The 22,140-nt window shown below is 41.5% G+C and overlaps 1 protein-coding gene across 1 annotated transcript in view; it reads right to left on the reverse strand.

Annotated features, from left to right (window-relative positions):
- Positions 1-22,140, reverse strand: part of COL21A1 (collagen type XXI alpha 1 chain) — a 320,958-nt gene that overhangs the window by 39,007 nt on the left and 259,811 nt on the right. Inside the window, exons 14-22 of the mRNA XM_056565755.1 lie at positions 21,603-21,656; positions 19,481-19,534; positions 19,328-19,381; positions 8,942-8,995; positions 8,419-8,463; positions 8,215-8,268; positions 6,731-6,784; positions 3,050-3,103; positions 613-684 (exon numbers count right to left, since the gene is read on the reverse strand). Of these exons, the coding sequence (XP_056421730.1) occupies positions 613-684; positions 3,050-3,103; positions 6,731-6,784; positions 8,215-8,268; positions 8,419-8,463; positions 8,942-8,995; positions 19,328-19,381; positions 19,481-19,534; positions 21,603-21,656 (495 nt within the window). The remainder of the gene's footprint in view (positions 1-612; positions 685-3,049; positions 3,104-6,730; positions 6,785-8,214; positions 8,269-8,418; positions 8,464-8,941; positions 8,996-19,327; positions 19,382-19,480; positions 19,535-21,602; positions 21,657-22,140) is intronic.

The following is a 22,140-nucleotide window of genomic DNA, read 5'->3' on the forward strand; positions in this document are numbered from 1 at the left end:
GGGTATTTATATACTCAGAAGAAATGGTGTTACAAATTAGTTTTTTTTCTCTATTACCCCTTGTGGAAATGAAACATTTGGGATAAGTGAAAAAATAAATTTTTTTCATTTTCAACAAAAATTCTTCAAACACCTGTGGGGTGTTAAAGCTCACTATACCCCTTGTTACGTTCCTTAAGGGGTCACATGTATTTTTTTTTGTGTTTATGTCAGAAAAAAAAAATGTTTTCCACTGGACTATCCCTTTCAGGGAAAACATCCTGGGCAGTATTCCACCAAAAGAATGAACATGTTCATTCATTCTACAGAGTCATTCTTTCAGCCTCCTCCTTATAATCATAGACAGAACAGGAAGTCTTAGGTTAGTTTTAGGTTTAATGAGAAAACAAGAAAATTGCAAGATTTCAGTATAATTTTATAATAAAACTTCCCCAAATATTTGTAAAAAAAACTGTGTAAATGGGGTACTTTCTGGTGACAAATTCCCTTTAATACAAGTGCATACTGATGGGTTCTCTTTAAATTGTGTGGTGGCAGGCACTAGGTAAAACAATGTACTGTGCTAAATATGTTAATAAAAACATTTTGATTGGACAAAAGTCTGCACATTACCTTGGCACCTGTAAGTCCAGGAACCCCTCTATATCCTTGTGGGCCTGGAAGGCCACTGACCCCTTTTTCACCCTGTTAAGTGTGTTTAATAGATAAATAGAGGTATATACATAACGTAAGTAAAAAGAGATAATAAAGAAATTCAGTGTAAGGGTGCGTTCACACTGAGTAAATCTAGAGGAATTTACGCTGAAAAATTTACGTGCGGAAAAAATTATTTTCTATTCTCGCGGAATTCACGTGGAATTGCGTGAGGAAATGGGGGAGAAGGAATTTAAGTTTTTTCAGTCATTTCTGCGCGAATTCCACGCGAATTCCACACAAATTCCATGCAAATTCCGCACGAAAACGATGTCAGGTGAATTTTTTTTTTTACCATTGACTTCTATTGATTTCTGCTACCGGATTCCACTTGAAGAATGAACATGTTCTTTCTTCAAGCGGAAAGTAATTCAGCGTCAGAATTCCGCTAGCAGAATTTCCGCAGTGTGAACAGGACAGCAGGAAAAACATTAAAGTCAATGGGCAGAGGAGATGTGCATTAACATGGAGGGGAGAATTCAAGAGGAATTACTCGAGTAAATTCCTCTTGAATTACTCAGTGTGAACGCACCCTTAGAACACAAAAACTGATAACAAAACAAACAATGGAGGACAAGTTAGGACTAATCTCTGCACATTGGCATTTGTTTCTTTTTTTCGTACTGTATTTAAATCCCCTTCATAAAGAAAACATGGAAAAGAGTTATCCTACTATTAAGTCATAATGTCTTATATTTTGCAATCATAATGTTAAATGAACAAAATGCCCTAAATAACACTAATCTAAAAATCAGGACCGCACAACATTAAAGGTTACTGTCAATATATAAAAAGTATACATAGCACATACCACACATGCAAAATCAAACTGTGACTGAAGAATCAACTCTTGGAACTCATTGTCAGATTACTGAAACCATTTCTTGCAATAAGGCAAGAGAGCAATAGGCTAGGTTCACACCACAGAGTTTCCACCTACAATTCTGCTTTGAAATTGCAGGCAGAAATTTTGCTTACTAAAATGTATAGTATAGTCTATGGGTTTCCATTCACAAATTCACACTTTGGAAAATCCGCTTCAAAATTTCCGCCTGAAGAATGGCGTTGCTCATTCTTCAGGCAGAAATACTCGTGGAACACATTGCAGTCTATTGGAGACTGCAGTGTCCGCACGGTCCTGGCGCCGACTGATTCAGTTGGCGCTGGCCGCACTCGAAATCTCTAGGTGGAAATTTTCTGCCAGGAGATTCCGCAGTGTGAACCTTGCCTAAGGGTCTATTCACACTGCAGAATTTTCGCTTGCGGAATTCTGCCTCAAATTAAAGCCCATAGACTTCTATGAGACTCTGCACTCCCATTCACACTTCTGAATTTCCACTTGTGGAATTCCGCTAGCGGAAATTCAGAAGTGTGAATGAGAGTGCGGAATCCCATAGAAGTCTATGGCCCACATTTATCATTGCAGTGCAAGTGAAGCATTTTTTTTACACCTTTTTTATTTGTCTGCTGATAATGTGTAGGAGCACCAAATTTATTAAAAGGTAAAAGAACTTTGATAATTTTTGTGCAGGTCACATTTTCTGAAATTTCTGTCTGCACATACACCAAAAAGCTACACCATGTCTGGGCTGGTGTAGTTTTAGAGACTTTTCAGTGGCTTTGCACCTTTTTTTGCTCCTTTTTACAAAAAGGCGCAATGATAAATCCCTTCCATATCATGTCTATTGCCAAAATAAGTGGATTGCCACTCAAAATCAGCAGAAGTGTGTAAACAAAAAGGGGCAAAAAAAGGTGCAAAAAACCCTGCTTGTGCCTTTTTTGCCCCTTTTTTAGACACAAAAAACAGTCTAAAGACAATGATAAATGTGGGCCTATGGGCTTTAATTTGATGCAGAATTCCGCAAGTGGAAATTTAGAAGAGTGAATGGGAGTGCGAAATCCCATAGAAGTCTATGGGATTTAATTTGAGGCGGAAATTCTGCCGTGTGAATAGACCCTAAGGCTAGGTTCACACTGCCGAATCTCCTGGCAGAAAGTTTCCACCCGGAGATTCGGCCATTCTTCAGGCAGAGATTTGAAAACAAATTTTCCGTTTACAAATTCCGCTTCAAAAATTCCAAAGTGTGAATTGGTGAACAGAAAATCCATTCACTAGCATAATACATTTTAATAAGCAGAATTTCTGCTTGCAATTTCAAAGCGGAATTGCAGGCAGAAATTCTGTAGTCTGAACCTAGCTTTATTCTGTTGAAAGAGGCCATCGACATTAGAAAATTCCATGCCATAAAGTGGTCTGCAACAATATAAACAAAAACACAGTTCTTCAGCACTCCAAGGATGAGGGGATTCATACGGGTATGTAAATGGAATTGACACAAAGCAATATCTTACATACCTTTGCTCCTAAAGAACCAGTGTTTCCAGGTATTCCAGTATCACCTTTATTTCCCTGTCAAGAATAGGTTGGTTGATTTTTTTATTTTATGTACGTATTTTCTTTCATAACTAGCAATAATGCAGCAGCAAAAAAAATATAAAATGAGTGCGGACGAAAATGCATCGGTAAGGTTGTATGAACATAAAATGATTACCACTCCAGAGCTGATGGTTTGGTGCATTTTAAAATACAGTATATTGCAATGCCATAGATATAATTGGTTCGTAGGTGTTTTTAACGCACTGAAAGTTTTAATTAGATATTTATGTAAACAATTCACATAAAAATTAGATGGCCCACTTTGTAAAGAAAAAAAAATGGAATGTGTTCTCCGCATTGCTATACAAGTTCACTTTCATAACAGCATTTCAGATTTTTGCCAGCATAAACCAGTTTGATTTCTTTGTCATTATGCATTAGTTACAAGACCACATTTCATTGCTAAGGCAAAATAATGGTTAACTCTTCTCTGGTTCTGAGAATAGTTCCTAAGCAACACATTGGGAGAGATTCATCAAGACCTGTGCTGAGGAAACGTTGCCCAGTTGCCCATAGCAACCAATAACAATGATTCAAAAATGAAAGAAGTGATCTGATTTGTTGCTATGGGAAACTGGTCGACGTTTCCTCAGCACAAGTTTTGATGAATCTCCCCCATTGATCCTGTGCTGTTTGGATCAGTTGTCTACAGAATGCTCATCAGGGTGCATCTATTTTAGGTAGGGTCACATGTAACGGATCCGCAGCGTATTTTGCTGATCCACACGTGACCCGACCCATTTTGTGTCTCCAGCTGTTGCCACCCCCTTCCCCCACCTCGTCCCGCCCCTGGCCTGCTCGCAGTGGCAATCCGCCACAACGAGCAGCCACACAGGGAGCCTGCTAGTTGCCGAGTCCACTCTGACATCGCGGAGCAGCCGAGCGATGTCTGAGTGCACTGGGCGACTCACAGGCCCCAAGTGTGGCTGCTCGTAGCTGCAGATTGCCACTGCGAGCAGGCCAGGGGCAGGACGAGGCAGGGGAAGGGGGGGTGGCAACACCTGGAGGCACAAAATGGGTCGAGTTACCGACAGATCTGCAGTGTAAAATATCCTGCGGATCCGTAACATGTGTCCCAACCATTGAACTGCCAATTATCTTGCAGTTCAGTTTTGATCTGGTTCTGTCAAGCTACCTGGTTACTAACTACAGTACTTGTCTCCTTTACGTTTCCTGGCCTTTTGTTTCTGGTTCCCTGCTCCTGCCTTCACCATTGGACCATTGGATTCTCTGTCTGGAACTTCCAGTACTTCTTCTGGTCCAGATCCCTGCCTTGACCATTGGATACTATATCTAAACTGTTTTCCTGCTAATTTCCTTTGGCTAAGGTCATGTGCAGTAACCATGCTACTGTGTCTTGTGCTCTGACCAGAAACCTGTGCTGGTACAATGTCCTGTTCTGCCACCATATTCAGTCATGTTACGACCTTCCAACTTCTGGCTGCCTTTCTGAGCTCTGAGTTTTTGGATCCATCTCTTGGCCATGCTCCTTGTGTCTGTGTTACCGGTTGTAGGTCTCAGTCTCATGCTAGTGTCTTTTACTGTATCCATGCTTCTGGTTCCAGGTCCAGCTTTGTTCTTGGTGTCTCTGTTCTTGTTCCATGTTTCACACCTGGTGTTCCTGGTCCTATTCCATACTTCATGTCTGGTCTTACTTGTCCTGTAACATGTTTATGGTTTTCTTGGCCCTGTTTCATTATTCATGTCTGGTCTGGCTGGTCCTGTTCCACGCTCTTCTACTGGTCATGTTCCTATCCTGTATTTGCTAGTGAGAAGTCATGATTCTAAAGACTATGACCTGGGAATTTTTCATACCTCCTTGAACAAAAGTGTCGTAACATACCTCTAAATCACTGAATTCCTGTGTTTCATTTACTGTATTTACAAACATTTGTGAAAAAAATTGGTTCTTCTAAAGAGCTCAATGAATTTCCGAATACTACTGAAATGGGATGCTACTCCTGCAACTTCAGCTTCCCTTCTAAATATTTCACAATTAATTGTAAGTAGTATTGTGGAAATGTGTGTTTAGTAAATAGCATCTCAGCCATAAAGTAACAGACATGTAAAAGCACAATGCCAAGTATCAGATGAAGTGGTGCAACGGACTACCTACACTCTGGAGCCATAAAAACCTGTTCTGTTGAATGATGGATAATGTTTCTCTCTCCAACAGTCTGACAGACAAATCTTAGTTAGGCAAATGCCAGGAAAACATTATCAGCCTGACTGTATTGTGCTACCTGTAAAATTTGGTGAAAGAGGAATAATGCTTTGTGGTTATTATTTGGGGATTAACCTGACCCCCTTAGTTTGATTGAAATCTCAATACTTCAGCATACCAACACATTTTTGATCATTGTGAAATTTTAACTTTATGTGGACAGTTTAGGGAAAGTCCTTTTCTGTTACAGCATAACTGTGCCCCAGTGCACAAAGCAAGGTCCTCAAAGGCATGGTTCGGTGAGCTTGGTGTAGAAAACCTTGAGTTGCCTGCACCAAGTCCTGAACTCAACTTTATTAAACACCTTGCTATTAACTAGAATGGAGATTGTGAGTCTGGGCCTTTTATCCAGCATCACTGTCTGAACTCACAAATGTTCTTCTGGACAAATGGCAAAAGTTTTCACAGCTGCACTCCAAAGTAAAAAAAAAGTGGGAGCTTTTATAAGTGCTAAGGGGAGACCCCATATTAATGAATAGAATGGGATCTCCTAAAAACTCCTCTACATGTAATGTTTGGGCGTCCCATTACTTATGATACTATTTGTTTCCAGCCCCATACATTCTAATATGGCTAGAAATTGTGTCTAGCTTCTGGCCATGCCACTTTGCCATTCACTCTTATAAACTGATTTGCATGCAAGACATTTGTTAGGATTTATTAAGGAACCTATTTGGGGAATCTAGCAGGGCTTTAAATGTTTGATGCTATCAGTTGGATCCAGAGATCTTTGCTGTGAGCCAAATTAAGCCTGACAAACATGAAAAAAGGTTAAAATTGAAGATGAGGTTTTAGTTTTCAAGTCGTAAAAATGTTTTCACTTTTACGCCAATGTATTGTGTCAGTGCATAACAATGATATTCCTTTATTTACAAAACAGAGCCCTCTGTGAACACAAAACTCGTTCCATGGTGATCACGGTTTGATCTCACCACTCAATGCGCTGTAGTATGGCAGTGTCCCTAGGGTCACTTGCAAGAATGTGACTGTAAGGGTATGTTCACTCTGCGGAATTCTGCGGGAGGAATTCCGTGCAGTGAACGTTACCATCAGTGTGAATGGGTCTTCCACAAGACCTGTTCACACTGTGGAATTTCAGTGCAAAATTTGGTGCACAATTCCGCCGCAGAAATTGTTCCGCACAAAGAAAGAACATGTTAATTCTTGGTGTGGAAGTCCGCGAGTACTGCATAGCGTCAATAGTGACGGCGCAGTACCGCACGGTCCTACCACCAAAGTATTTTCCGCAGTGTGAACATATCCTAACAATCTTGACAAAATAATATGTCACTGTGCAGCAATAATGTGCTATTGCATCAATATGTACCAATGGAGAAGTGGGAATCCAATTAAAATATCTAACCATATATTGTTACCTTAAATCCAGGTATTCCAGGTGTACCAGGTAAACCTTCTGCTCCCATTATTCCCTAAGGTGTATAAAAAAAGAAGATATATATATATTATATATAATAAAATTCCTATATTGCAACTGACCTTTAAATATAGGGTATGTGCAGAGTACTATTTTATGTGTTATCATTAAAGTTCTTATCAGTTTTATACTGGTTATGTTCCTGCTCTCAATTCTTAAGTGTAGTCCTACACAGCATGGCCTGCTTTATTTCCTATTTATTTTAGACTGACATATTGTTACTGGATTGCATAACTAACACAGTCTTCATCTTTCCTTTCTGAATATAGAAAATAAAGTTCCCATAGTTGTAAAGCTAAATTCTAGGAAAAAAGAAATAAGAAAATGATTGTAATAACTAACTGCAGTAGATAATGTCAATGAAAAATGGCTGTGAAATAATGTTTCCTGGCTGCATGAATCCAACAAACATAAAAATGTTGGCATTCTCTATTTGATGTTGTATTGGGAAGGCATTCTTCACTAGAGCATTGCTTCTAGGGCAAAGCACCTCTGTTATGCTGTGCACATTGAGAGGGAGCTGCCACATGCCTTGTAGTTCCATATGGCTTTGCTATGTGCATGAGGCCTTGAAATCTGTGACTTAATGCAAGTTGGTTGTCTTCTATAACCACCCAGTAGATGATTATAAGTTATTGTTTAGTTTTATTGTATAATAACCAATAATTGTCAGAATTTACATATCCTGCTTTGTCATATTACTGTACTGCCCCTAATTCACTTAAAAAAAATCTAGAAACATCCATATTGTTTTCTAAGCAATCTTACATAAATGAGACTGTAACATCTGAACTGCCCATGTCACAAGAGCATGTCCCTTTTTTCTATTTTTATTTTGTGTTTAATGGATTTACCAGAGCAGCGTTTTTACAGCTATCTATTAGAGCTTTGGTTGTTCTTCTTTAGAGACTCTTAGTTCCAAGAACAATTTGGAACAGAAATCAGTTATTCCAAAGTCAAATTTTCCAAAAGGGAATTCCCAATGTCTTGCTCCATCTGGACTTAATGTAGTTATTCTTATTTCAACCTACTATTTCCCATCCAACAATATCTAAAGCTGTTAAACATGTTGTAAACTATTTAGAGATATCTGAATTAACGTATTGTGATCTGAAGATCAAGTAAAAACAGAGCAAAAACATATGATATCAAACAATGCAAACGTGAGAGGAGCTGGCAACAATGTACATGATATGAGCTAGCTATTGAAATACTGTATCTACAGCATTAGTATTGTTGTAACCATTGGCTAGTGTTAACCATTTTTGTGTTCAACTCAAAAGTGTGGTGGACCATGCTTTCACCTTTCACTGTTTAACTGGTTGATTAGGTAATGTGCCTTATGAAATACTCAGTGAATCTGCAATGTGTATCTGGACTCTTACAAAAGTGTATTGTGGTGTATATGTTATTTTCTATACATACTGGAATCCCAGGAGGCCCTCTGACACCAGGTTCCCCAGAAAATCCTGTTTCACCCTAGATAGAAAATATTAAAGGAAATGTATCATATGAGTATATCATAGACAATGACATATTTAAACCAGGATTTTATCATCTATTTGTTGGTGATATACTACATAATGTATCACCCCCCCCCCCACTACATAAATACATTTCATGACAAACCTTTAAGCCACTAGCACCATCGTTTCCAGGAATCCCTGGTATTCCCTAATCATAAAAAACACAAATACAAGGTTAATTTCTGATAAATATTTAAATGGGCAGTGTCAGATTCAAAAACTTTTTATATGTTGTACATCTTGGCAAAACATTAACCTTTCTAATATACTTCATAAGAAAATGTTATTTCCTTTTTATAGAAACCATGGCTTGTAAAATCATGGCTTTGTCCAAGGTGAAGCACAGGTATGGACAAAGTTCAGTAAGTGAGGGTGGACCAGCACTCCTCTGATAGGTACTGTAAGAACAGTACATTACAGATTACAGCTAGGCTTTCATTTAAGCATTTCTAAACTGTGCCAGATGGGAACATCTAATGCAACAAGCTGGATATTTTGCATCATGTATACTACATACTGCTCTATAGGCTAACGTTTTTAAAAGTTTTTTTTAGGAGAGTAATTCTTTAAATATATTTATAACAGTTCCACAAACTCTACATAGAGTAATGGTTTATGACATTTACTGGTAGTCCTCGTTGACCTTCCATTCCTGGTGGGCCTGGTTTTCCTTCTTCTCCCTTTAAAGAAAATAAATATGATATGATTATTTGCCATTATTGTTAATAAAATAACTGAATAAATGGATTAGCAGTGCTACAGAGTAGCTAGAGTCAAGATGCCCATACATCTAAGTCAAAAATTGTCTGAATGCATCCACTTTGGCAGGACTGGCAAAACTCTAATGTGTATAAGGGCGTCAAAAGTTGTTGGTAAATTCAAGAGATAAAAAAATAAAATAAAAGAACTACCTTAGGCTGTGGGGATAGCATTCTTACAAGTTAGTCAGATTTTCAATACCATCTTAAACTCTCACTTCACTACAGGGGGCATGTGGAGTCCATCTAATTTATGCCCTTTCTAGTTGACTTCCTTGTGGTGTCCCCAGTGGTCTCTTAGTCAAGAATTCGGAATCCTACACAGTTCCTCCTTTGATATCTGAGTAACCTCTAAAGTGGCTTTTTACCCACAAAACCTACTTTATCCAATATGTAAGCACATTTCAGGGAGGAGCATATATGGCCAAAGAACAAGGCTAAGAAGTTACACTAGAGGGTACTGAGATATAATAGCTGTGAAGGCTCAGGAATCTTGACTTAAATGGGTACTCCACCCCAGACAACTTATCCCGCATCCAAAGAATAGGGCATAAGATGTGCGAGGACCGCTGGGCATCCCCGTGATCTCTGCAGTGCCACACCACCTTCATCACTACAGAGCAAGTTGGCTCTGTGCGTGATGATTGGGGCGATGCAGGGAACAGAGCATCGTGACCTCACAGCTCCGCCCCATGACATCACGTCCCACCCACTCAATACAAGTCAATGAGAGGGGGTGTGGCAATCATCACGCTCCCCATAGACTTGTATTAAGGGGGCTTGGCGTGATGTCACGGGGGGCGGAGCCATGAGGTCATGATGCTCCGTCCCCTGTATCGTCCTGTCATCACGCATAGAGCCAGTGTGCTCTGTAGTGATGATGGTGGGGTGGCGCTGCAGAGATCGCGGGGGGTCCTTTGGATAGGGGATAAGATGTCTGGGGCGGAGTACCCCTTTAGAGACCACTTTGAACACCCAAAAGAAAGCCATCAGGAAAGGGGACAAATTAGATGAGTTTCACATATCTCCTCCAGTGAAGTAGAGTCTGAAAAGTTATTTAACCATAATAATTATATCCCCACAACCTAAGTTGGCTTTTTTTATTGTCTTTTATTGTTTGTAATTATCTTCATATAGATAACCTGGTCTGAAGTGAACAGCTATGGTAAACTGAAGTGTTCTCTGCTTTTAGAGGAAGGATTGTAAATATATGCTGGCTTTAATTTTGAGGTGTAATAGTACATTAGTACAGTGTCAAGCACACTCTCAAACCCCAGGTGAGTAACAATGTACCACCCATTGTACCTTCATACACTGTTAGAACATTCAAATTGGGAAGCAATACCAATCACTTTTTCTGTCTTTTTTCTTTTCAATGCTTAGATGTTGGGAGAGAGATGTTTGGGCATGCTGAATTTTTACTGCCTGACCCCATTGTTCTAAGAGAAATAAACTGCTACTAGAGTCTGGTAGTGTCTCAACATTTAGAACACATGAACATTGAGCAGTGACAAACATTAATGTGTATGGAGAGACCGGAAGCGACAGCTGTTAGCCAAATTAACATCTGGCCAACATCGATTGAAGGTGTATGGGCATATTTAGATTGTCAACTTCTAGAAGTTTTCAATAAACAATAACAACAGCAATGCTTTCTCCCATAACTACACATTTTAGCATATATAATATAACATTACATAAATAAATAAAAAATCAAATAATTTTTACAAATAATTTTAGGATTGTGCTGGGATATCACATAACTTTTATTACAAAAAAAAACATTTTTATGGAAGTTGCATGACAGTTACTAATAGAAATGTTAAGATGCCATGCATTTTTTTGTAAGATGTTGTGTGTACTCTCATTTTTAAATGTCATCAGACAGAATTTAAATGTCATCAAGCAGCATGAGGAGACCATATAGTGGCTTAATGACACAGCCTGGAGTTGGTGGCAGCATGAGGAGAACATATAGTGGCTGAATGACACAGCCTGGAGTTGGCGGCAGCATGAGGAGAACATATAGTGGCTGAATGACACAGCCTGGAGGTGGCGGAAGCATGAGAAGACCATATAGTGGCTGAATGACACAGCCTAGAGGTGGCAGAAGCATGAGGAGAACATATTGTGGCAGTATGAGACAGCTTGGAGCTGTTACGGTTCGCACTCCAGTCAGGCACTCTGGCTGAGAGCAAGCTCTCATGTCCCCTCTGTTCAAGGCAGTGCCGCGGTTTGCATTGCGGGACGTGCCCGCAAGCGAACCCCGGACTGCCTCTCACCTTCTGCTGCCTTCTCTGCTTCCTCTGGTCATTTCCCTCCTTTCATTGCAGGGCATGCTCGCTTGTGAGCCCCGCTCTGTTTTCCTCTTGCTCGTTCCTGCTGGCACGCACTTCCCCGCCTCCTAGGGCATCGACTCTTCTAAATATAAAAGGGCAAGTGCACCAATAATTGGTGCTTATCCGAAACAGTCCCTATTTAGTACCAGCATTTCCTGCGGCTTGCCACCGAATCTTTGTTCCTTGTTACTCTGAGAAAGCGTACCTTGTGTTTACCTACTGTGTTCCTGACCTCCTTGCTAGTAACCTGACCTTGCTCCATTGCTGCCTGCTTTTTGACCACTGCTACGTCCTGACTTTGTTTTATCTTCAGTGCCAAGTTTAACCTGGGCAACCTGTGTGGACGGATCATGCCAGGGATAATGACCTGGATGATGCCTGCCTCAGCAAGTCCATTCTGCTTTGCGGAGGAGTCTGATAGAAACCAATGGCACTTTAGACTCCACTCCCTGGTACGGTTTAGTCATTATCCACACAGGTCAGCGGATCCACTACTCAGCCGTTTACAATGAGGAGAATATCTGGTGGCAGAATGAGACAGCCTGGAGCTGGCATTAGCATGAGGAGAACAAATTATGGCAGAATGAGACAGCCCGGAGGTGGCAGCAGCATCAGGAGTCCTGAAAGTTACTCGGTGACAGAGTGGTGCGGTGGCTGGCAATACCAGTACCCGGTGACGAATGTGGGTGAAAAAATGTCTGATGTAGAGGAATGTTTGTAACTGGGGAGCAGCGCCATAAATCTGTTTGGCACTCTCCATATTTGTGACGTGTTGGTGTGGCACCATGGTCAACCTACTCTCATGCGTCAGGCATTGGTGGTTGGAAATCCTGGCTGATCCATGCCTGATTCATCTCCACAAAGGTCAGTCTCTCCACATTTTTCGTGGACAGATGAGTTCTCCTTAGGGTGACTATGGCCCCCGCCACACTAAACACTGGCCTGGCAGGACAGCTTTTCCAGGGAAAACTCTGCTAGTTGTGGCCACAAATCAAGTTTGGCTACCCAGAAGTCCAGCGGATTTTCAAGGTATGTTGGCATGGGCATGTCAAGGTATGCGACCACCTGCTGATTCAGGTCCTGCTCCAGGTCTACTTGCTGCTGATGAGTTGCTTCACTATGCGGGTGAAGAAAGCTACTCATCAAAAACTGAAGACTCAGGCTGCTGCAGATCGAGCTGGTACTGCCCCTGTCACCCCACCCCAGCAGCCATGGCAGTGGAAGGTGAGCGCAGAGGGCCCCCCGAGTCAGACCTGCGAGAGAATGGACGACGGAGCAGATAGGCATCGTCCAACTGACTACATAGGATGTCTCTGTAGTAGGTCAGTTTGTCCTCCCTCTCAGTGGGTGTAAAAAAGTCCCCCCATTTTGTGCCAGTAGCGAGGGTCCAATAAGGTGGAGATCCAGTAGTCATCCTGCTGCCGAATGGTGACAATGGTGACAATTCGGCGGTCACTATGCAAGCAAGTGAGCAAGCATCGTGCCATTTGTGCAAGTGACTCGGAGGGACTCCCTGCCTCCATCTCCACTGCATACTGCCACAGTGTGTTTGGGTCCTCTGTCTCGCCTTTCTCAAAAACCCTCTAGCTCCTCTAGCTGCTCCTACTCCTCCTCTCCTGTCAGATGACTAGAACAACCACCCATCTCGCGAAACCTAAACTGTGCTCCACTGTGCCCCTCCTCCTCCAGTTCAGCCCCCACAGAGCTTATGTGGCCATGAGATGTAGGCGCCATGTCTCCAGTGCCCTGTTTCCAACACGTGTTGTAGTAGGTGAAGCAGTGGAATGATGTTGTTCATCCCGTAATCCTGGCGACTGGCCAATAATGTGGCTTCCTCAAAGGGCCTGAGAAAACAGCAGGTATCACGTATGAGCTGCCACTGGTTGACATTGAAGTTACACAGGGGAGTTTCCCTATCCGCTAGGATCATCAAGAAATCGATGATGGCTTTTCTCTGTTCGTATAGTCGGTCAAACATATGGAAGGTGGAATTCCAACATGTGGAAAAGTCACAAATCAGACTATGTTGGGGGATGCTGTTCTGACGCTGCAGCTCAAGGAGGGTGTGTTTAGCATTGTACGAGTGGCTGAAGTGCATGCAAAGTTTCCTTCCCATTGTTAGGATGTCTTGGAGATGGGTGGAACACTTCAATAACTGCTTGACAACCAGATTGAACACGTGTGCCATGCATGACGCATGTCTCAGGCTTCCTTGTCGCAGTGCAGACAAGATGTTCTTCCTGTTGTCGATCACCATGGATACCATTTCCAGTTTTTGTGGAGTAGGCCATGATTTGATTTCTTCATGAATGACTTTTAGCAGTTCCTCCCCTGTGTGACTACTTTCACCAAGGCAAACCATGTGAAGAACAGTGTGACACCGCCGTGCCCTGTACACATGTTATGCTGGTGGGGCACTGATATTTGTCCGAACAGTGGAGGATGAGGAGGCAGAGTCACACACTATCACAGGACCAAAGGCCTGAGAGCATGGAGACAGAAGCGGCGCGGCGTCCAAGTTGCTGTTGTGGCTGTGCAGGAACCACATTCACCCAGCGGGCCGTAAAGGACATGTATTGTCCCTGACTGTAGTTACAGCTCCACACGTCGGCACTGCCGAGCATTTTGGTACTGGCCCACCTTCTGTTCCACAAAATTGTGCAGGGCTGGTACTGCCTTCTTCGCAAAGAAATGACGGCTTGAGACTCCTCTCTTCCTCGGCTCGGCACAAGCCATCAGTTCTCTGAAAGGTGCAGAGTCCAGCACTTGAAAAGGGAGGGACTGCAGCACTAGCAACTTGGACTAGCTTCTGCACCATTGGATGAGTGGGCGCATACTGTTGTCTCTTGCACATGGCTTTGCCGATGGATTGCTGGCTGAATGACTGACTCTAAGTAGGAGAAGCATGAGCATCTGGAGTGACAGAAGAAGGGTACGACACACAGCTCCCTTCGGCTGAGGTGGTGGAGCCTTGGCTGGCTGAAACAGGGAGCAAAGTGCCACTGGGTGATGCAGCAGGCTGGACCACCACATCGGATGCACAGTTGTCCCAGGCCTCTTTATAGTGATGCTGCATGTGTTGACTCAGGGCCATGGTGCCAACATTGGGACCCTGGCCATGCTTCATCTTCTGCCGACACATCTTGCATGTGGCCATGTTAACCTCCTCTGGATGCTTGATGAAAAACTGCCACACCGCCGAGTAGCTGATTTTTCCACAAACAGTCCGCACTGATTGACTGCTACTGCTGCCAATTGCAGAAACCCCTGTTTCACTACCTCCCAGGAAGGTAAGCTGCCACTAGGGAAGGTTGGCTGGCACTACCCCAAACATGTTTGGCTCCAGACTTTCCACTTCTGCCACCATGCTTACTGCCAACCATGCTACCACCTTGCTGGCTCAGCTGCTGCCTCATGTGCAACCTGCAACCCTCTTCTCCTGATGATGATGAAGCCCCTTCTGCACCCGGCTCCCCAGTGCGATCGGCTTCATCATCATCATCATCATCATCATCACGTTTTTGCATGTCACTGATGTCCTCCTCAGGTTCCTCAACAGTGTCTGCTTCAGGAGCCTGAATGCTCGCAACACTACCTCCCATCCTCACTCGCCTAGCGGAGGAAGTGTCAGATGTCTCCTCCACTTCTTGGCTGGGCAGTAGCTGCTGACTGTCCTCTAAATCGTCCTCACTAAATAGTGGAGCTGAACCCACAGCATAAGATACTTCTGTGGGGGAGGGAACAGCATAGGACAGAGGTAATGGGAGGACAGGCACTGCTCGAGGGCCATGCCAACTGAGGGATGTGTGAGAAACCCACCAACTGTTCACTGGGGGTGTCAGATGTCACTTGTGATAAAGTAGGTGACGATGTTAACCAATCGATTACGGCAGATGGGTTGCTGGTCGAGACATGACTGCTAGCTGATACAGAGAGCTCAAACCTCTCGCTGCAACTCCTGCTGCCACTTGCCCCTAGTCTGCTGCGACCTCTGCCTGATGAATTTAGGCCTCTGCCACTCCTCTGTGCAAGTTCTGGCACTTTTCTCCCTGAAATACTTAGTGCGTATGTGAGGGGAGTACAATACGCTCCACTATGCTTAAAACAGTATTTGTGTACAACAACAGCCGGTGTGTACTTTTGCCTGTCCTTTCAGAGTATCTAGGCCCTTACAACTTTAACAGGAACAAAATAGTACACCACTTAGATGTATGTATGTGGTATGTACTTATGAGGGGAGGACAATGCGCTTGTCAGATTCGATTTGCTCATCCCTAAACACAATGTTAAAATAAACATTGATCAAAGTATATGTGAAACTGAAAATAACATAAATGAAAAACCTTATATAAAAATGTAAGTAAATGGCTGTTGTTTCTAAATTGTTTATGCCATTTTATTCTTTCAGGGTTAAAAACAAAAAAATAGTAATCTTTTAGGCCATTTTCAATCTGTATAAAGTTTTTTTTTTTATAAATGGAGAAAATAAGCAAAAAACTTAAAAGATAACATATACAAGTTCTAGTAGTTTTAACAGTTGATGGTTCACCCTAACAGTAACATAAACCCTGACAAACATTATAGAATCACAACACTTTAAAGATGTTCACCCAGCTTTTTTCAGTTCACAAGATTCTTTTCTTTTGTCCCTTGCACAACATTGTTGACTGAAATGGTGTCGTTGTTCCAGCACTTTCATCCTGGCTCTTTGAGGTTGTAATGGGTTCTACATGCTAAATACTTAGTTATTTGTTTTTTGATGGTGTCATCTCTTTCTTTTTTTTCTTTTCTTAGCCATTGTAGATGCATATGCACTTTTCATTCAATTATAGGGTTTTCAGTTTATATATTATTGTATACTATATATTCAGATTATGGCTGGGAGTTATTTATTGTATAACAAATTTATCTACTGCATATTAGGGACCCTTAGTTGTTATTTTAGTAGGTTAGATACCTGTGCACCTTTACTCTGCTCTTTCTGTGTATAATAGTATTTTTTCATTTTCATGAATAAGGTGTAGTGTGATATTTGTAGACTGACAGCTTTCTTTCTTTGCCATACAGTTATCCCTTTTTGGCAGTCTTTGCACCCCCATTTATATTTATAGCTGTGCCCATCCATATTTCCTTTATACAGTGTTTTCTCAAGCATTTTTCATTTGTGAAAAATGTGCCCTCAAAACTGCTTTTTATGTAAACCTATGGGAAAGTGGTTGTCTTTACACACAATGGGGGACATTTATTAATGTTGGTGTAAGGCAGTAGAGATTTTATCCATGTTTGTTTGGTGTATTTTTTTAGCAGTTGTTCAAAATTTACCAAAATGATGCATGGGACTTGATATGTTTTGCACAATTATAGAAACCAGTGAGCTGCAGAGATTGGTTTGAGTTTTGTGCTCTGGCATCTGACACATTTGTACATGTCCTATTAGGTGGTATAGGTTTTGGTAGTAGGATTTGCGCAAAAGTTGTGGGCACAAAAAACCTGCACATAATAACTTGTGCACTGCATAAAGTACTCTACGGTGCTGCAAACAGTATACTTGATAAGGAAATGCTTCACCAAAAAGAAAGCATTAAGAAATCAAAACATATATGAAAAAAAAACTAATTATGCTAAAATGGTACTAAAAGCAATCCCTTCAGGGGCACATAACATTGAGAAGCAAGCAAATCATAAAAAAATAACAATCCTATATAAAACACCATCTAAGAACATACATATAAATAAAGTACCGTATATACTCGAGTATAAGCCGACCCGAATATAAGCCGAGGCCCCTAATTTCACCCCAAAATCCCAGGAAAAGTTATTGACTCCAGTATAAGCCTAGGGTGGGAAATACATCATCCCCCCTGTCATCATCCAGACCCCCGTCATTAACACCCTCATCATCATCACTCTGTCATCATCCCCCCTTCACCATCACCGCCTGTCATCATCCCCCTTCATCATCTCCTTGTCATCATCCCACACCCCCCTTCATCATCCCCTTGTCATCATCACCACATGTCATCAGCCCCCCCCTTCATCATCACCGCTTGTCAATGTCTGATACAGTGGTCTTACCTGCGGACCTCCAGATGTTTCAAAACTACAACTCCCAGCAAGCCCGGGCAGCCATCGGCTGTCCGGGCTTGCTGGGAGTTGTAGTTTTGAAACCTCTGGAGGTCCGCAGGTTGAAGACCACTGCGGCCTTCGACATCATCCAGCCCCCCCCTCTCACCCCCTTTAGTTTTGTACTCCCCTCCGCTCGGCGGGACGTTAGGATGCGCTGGTCCGGTGCTGCAGGACTGTCCGGTGGGGAGGTACGGGCTGCCATCTTCACCGGGGGGCCTCTTCTCCGCGCTTCGGGCCCGGAATAGAGGCGTTGCCTTGACAACGACGCAGAGGGACGTTGGTAATGAACGTCCCTCTGCGTCGTCGTCACGGCAACGTGACTATTCCGGGGCCTGGCCCGAAACGCGGAGAAGAGGCCCCCCCGGTGAAGATGGCAGCCCGGAACAACTATCCCACCAGACGACCTCCTCACCGGACAGTCCTGCAGCACCGGACCAGAGTGGGGAGGTCGTACAGAACTAAAGGGGGTGAGAGGGGGGGGTGGCTGGATGATGTCGAAGGCCGATGGCTGCCCGGGCTTGCTGGGAGTTGTAGTTTTGAAACCTCTGGAGGTCCGCAGGTTGAAGACCACTGAGGGCGCAGAGTTCACTCGAGTATAAGCCGAGGGGGGTGTTTTCAGCACGAAAAATCGTGCTGAAAAACTCGGCTTATACTCGAGTAAATACGGTATGAGGAAAGTGCTTACTGCAGATAACACCAATCTAACTGTGCCAAAAATTTAAGGTTAGATAACAAAAGTCCAGATATCTATCATGTAAACAAGCTCAGTAGAGTCTCTATCATGTAAACAAGCTCATATGTTGGAGTCTGCACATACTTTCATAAGGCTTGTTAACATGATGTTGGAGTTTGCACATACATTGGTAAGGCTTGTTTACATGATAGATATCAGGACTATTGTTATCTAACCTTCCATCTTTGGCACAGTCAGATTGGTGTTATCCGCATTATGCACTTTATAAGTGTGTCCTTACATGGTGATTCATATTGGGTTGTTTATGTATGATTTGCTTGCCTCCCAATGTTATGTACCCCTGAAGGGATTGCTTATGGTGCCATTTTAAAATATAATTTTTTTTACAGTGGGGCAAAAAAGTATTTAGTCAGCCACCAATTGTGCAAGTTCTCCCACTTAAAAAGATGAGAGAGGCCTGTAATTTTTTATCATAAGTATACCTCAACTATGAGAGACATAATAAGAAAATATAATTTATTTGCAAATTATTGTGGAACATAAGTATTTGGCCCCCTGGCTCTTACATACCTGTAACTTCTTCTTTAAAAGTCTCCTCTGTCCTCCATTCATTACCTGGGCGGGACCAGGGCGACTCATCCATGTAAAAGAATTAATGAGATTTTGAGTGAAAACCTCCTTCCTTCAGCAAGGGCAGTGAAGATGAAAGGTGGCTGGGTCATTGGTGCCATTGCCAACAAGGGGTATATAACAAAGTATTGAGATGAACTTTTGTTATTGACCAAATACTTATTTTCCACCATAATTTGCAAATAAATTCTTTAAAAATCAGATATTTATAACTGTTCAAATAATGGGCTTATAACCTCTCAGTGGTTTTTTTTTTTTCCATAATACATTTATTAAACCTATACATCTTATAAGAGTTATAAAGTTATACAATCTTATAGTTATACAGTTTTTACACAATATCTACTGTATATGCTTAAAAAGACAATACAAATTATTTAAAAAAAAATCCTGCAATAGTATCTAATACTATGAATTTACAATTGTGCATTGTGCATTTCATTTTCAAAGCATAATGGAAATGACCTTTTCTCCAGGATATCCAGGTATGCCATCTTTTCCATGTATTCCTGGCTCTCCCTGTTTAATTGATAGAATTCAGAATAAAAATCAAACTGACACAAATCGTACTACTGTAAATAAATACATTTTAAATTTTTGTCTTTAAAACATACTTACGGCTCTTCCAGGCTTTCCGACTGACCCGCTAATTCCTTTGTTTCCTTTGGCTCCCTAAATGAGAAATATGTAACAGAAATTGTATTCTCATTTAACATTACACTAAAGAAAATTATGAATTGAAAAAAAAAAGTTCTAGTCTCTAATAAAGGAGGTAAAAACATATATTTATGTCTGCACTACACCAGCATAATTATGATGTAAACACTAGTATTTGGCATCTGGCAGGAAATATCCATTACAAATTTTTCCATTCCATGTTTGTTTTTACATATTTGTTATATGAAAGACAGTCTCACTTAAATTGCAGATTTGCCCACCCTTATCTTTCCTTGTATTTGGATAAGGACTCCAATTTCGTATGCTACAAATGTAATACAATGTTGCAAAACCCTCAGCAGGCTGCAATCTAAATTAGGCCGGGTTCACATATGTCCGGCATCCAGCATAGATTAATTCAGCCTAGATCTGGACACAACTGATGGCATTGTTTCTGGATGGCGGAAAGGGAAATGCAGCAAGCCATCCGGCGTCAAAGTTGAGATCCCAGATGGTTGTGGACTGTCCCATTCAAATGAATGAGATCAGTTCTAGCATCAGTTTCCCTTCGGTGCATGCTAGAGGCAGACTATGCCAGACGACTGATATATGTGAACCCAGCCTTAGAACTGCTTGGTGACCACACTTAGGCTGGGTTCACATATGTCTGGCATCCAGTATGAGTGAACTCAGCCTAAATCTTGACACAACTGATGCCGCAACTGATGACAATGTGCATCAGTTGCCATCAGTTCTATGGCATCCGGTGTAAATTGTTTCTGGATGCCAGACAGGAAAACGTAGCTAGCGTAAAACATAAAATTGCTCTTTTGTCTTCATTTCACTGTTGTCATTACTGTACATTTAAATTTGCTGTATGCAAATATGCCGTCAACTACACTGTTGTGTACAGCAAAAAAGACGTATATGTTGCAATCCAATTATTTTTTGTTATGTAAGTCCATGGGAAATAGATTATTTCTGCTATATGACATACAAGAGCATCTTTTTGTAGTATTTGTTAACGTGCATGTTTTTTGCCCTTTTTAAATAGAAGCAAAAAAGCTGTGTGTACCATGACATGTTATTTATAATGCATGTGTAACAGCGTTAAAAAAGGAAAATAATAAATTAGTCACTTGTAATATGGCAATAGAAAAACTAAATAGGGGCAAGGAGTGATTGAGATATTTATTAGAACAATGGGCATACTGTCAGTTAAATGAACCTTGTTGTGCTTTGTAAATCAAAGATCAAAACACAACTCCCCCAGTTTGTACATTTGCAGTAATGGGCAATGCAGTGATGTAGGCAATGCATGTTTTGTTATATTGTAGAACAGAAGAACGATGATCCAGCACTTGAAATACGAAAAAGATTTATGGAAGATCACTGGATACAGGTAAAACCGACCATACCAGCAGACGCGTTTCAAGCACATGTGCTCTTCCTCGGTGAAGAGCGCATACGCTCGAAACACGTCTGATGGTATGGTCGGTTTACCTGTGTCCAGTGATCTTCCATAAATCTTTTTCGTATTTCAAATGCTGGATCATCGTTCTTCTGTTCTACATTGGAGTGTCCTGCCGGGCACAGATCCGTGCACTACTATGAGGTGGTGAGCTGGAATTCTTCATACTCTGTTATATTGTACCTCAGTATGGCTCTGCATCTGTCCCTAGAAACATGATATAGCATATGATGGAATGTGCCCCAATGTCTACTAAATTGCGTATGAACCAGTGTGAAAAAAAAATCTCTGTATGGTTTCATATGACATTGGGGACTCACAAAGGTGCAGACTAGGCCTAAAGAATTAAATGGGTGCCATTTTCTGGATTGATATTTTACTGGATACAGAACTGATTTGTAATACAACCATGTGAATGAAATCCAGCAGGCGCTTTTATTTAATACATTTGCAACAGTCAAACACTCCCACAAGGAAATTTCTATTTTTAGAAGGAAAAATTTTCAATTCACTTCACAAAAGGAAAATTATTAATTGGAGAAAACTATTTTCCTTAATATTCAAAGGAAGCACTTACTATATTGTAAAAGTATATTAGAAAATATCATTTACCTTTTTTCCATCAACTCCACCAGTCCCCTTTTCGCCTTTATGTCCCCGCTCGCCCTAAGTTAATACAGTAAAATTTAAAGCATATTTCAACTTCAAGTATTTTATCCACTACAATTACTTACTCTACTAAAAAGGGTGTAAGACGTACAGACAGGGGTCTCAGAGGGTCTACAATTTTGTTGCAATATACAAGGGAAAAGCCTTAAAAATGCAACCGGTTTCCAGTCCAATGCAGCTCTCATAGTTCATTGACTAGCTGTCGAACAATCTCTGCCTTCATCAGGTAGTTGTACGAGGGAATGTTAATGTATTTTCAGCCAGCCAGTTTACAGTTAACCAGTAATAATCAACCACCCTTCATAAGATAAGAGTGTATAAAAGAGCAGATAAAGATTCATTGAGTATTTTTTCTGTATTGATATAATCTTTTGTGAGGCTGTACAGCGTTGTGTATTAGCTGCAATATCATGTGTGTACAAAAGCAGACCTAAACCGTATTACATGAACCATGATAATAAGGGAGATGCAGGATCAAATT

This window comes from Hyla sarda, chromosome 3 (assembly GCF_029499605.1).
Source record: "Hyla sarda isolate aHylSar1 chromosome 3, aHylSar1.hap1, whole genome shotgun sequence".
Lineage (NCBI taxonomy): Eukaryota > Metazoa > Chordata > Amphibia > Anura > Hylidae > Hyla > Hyla sarda.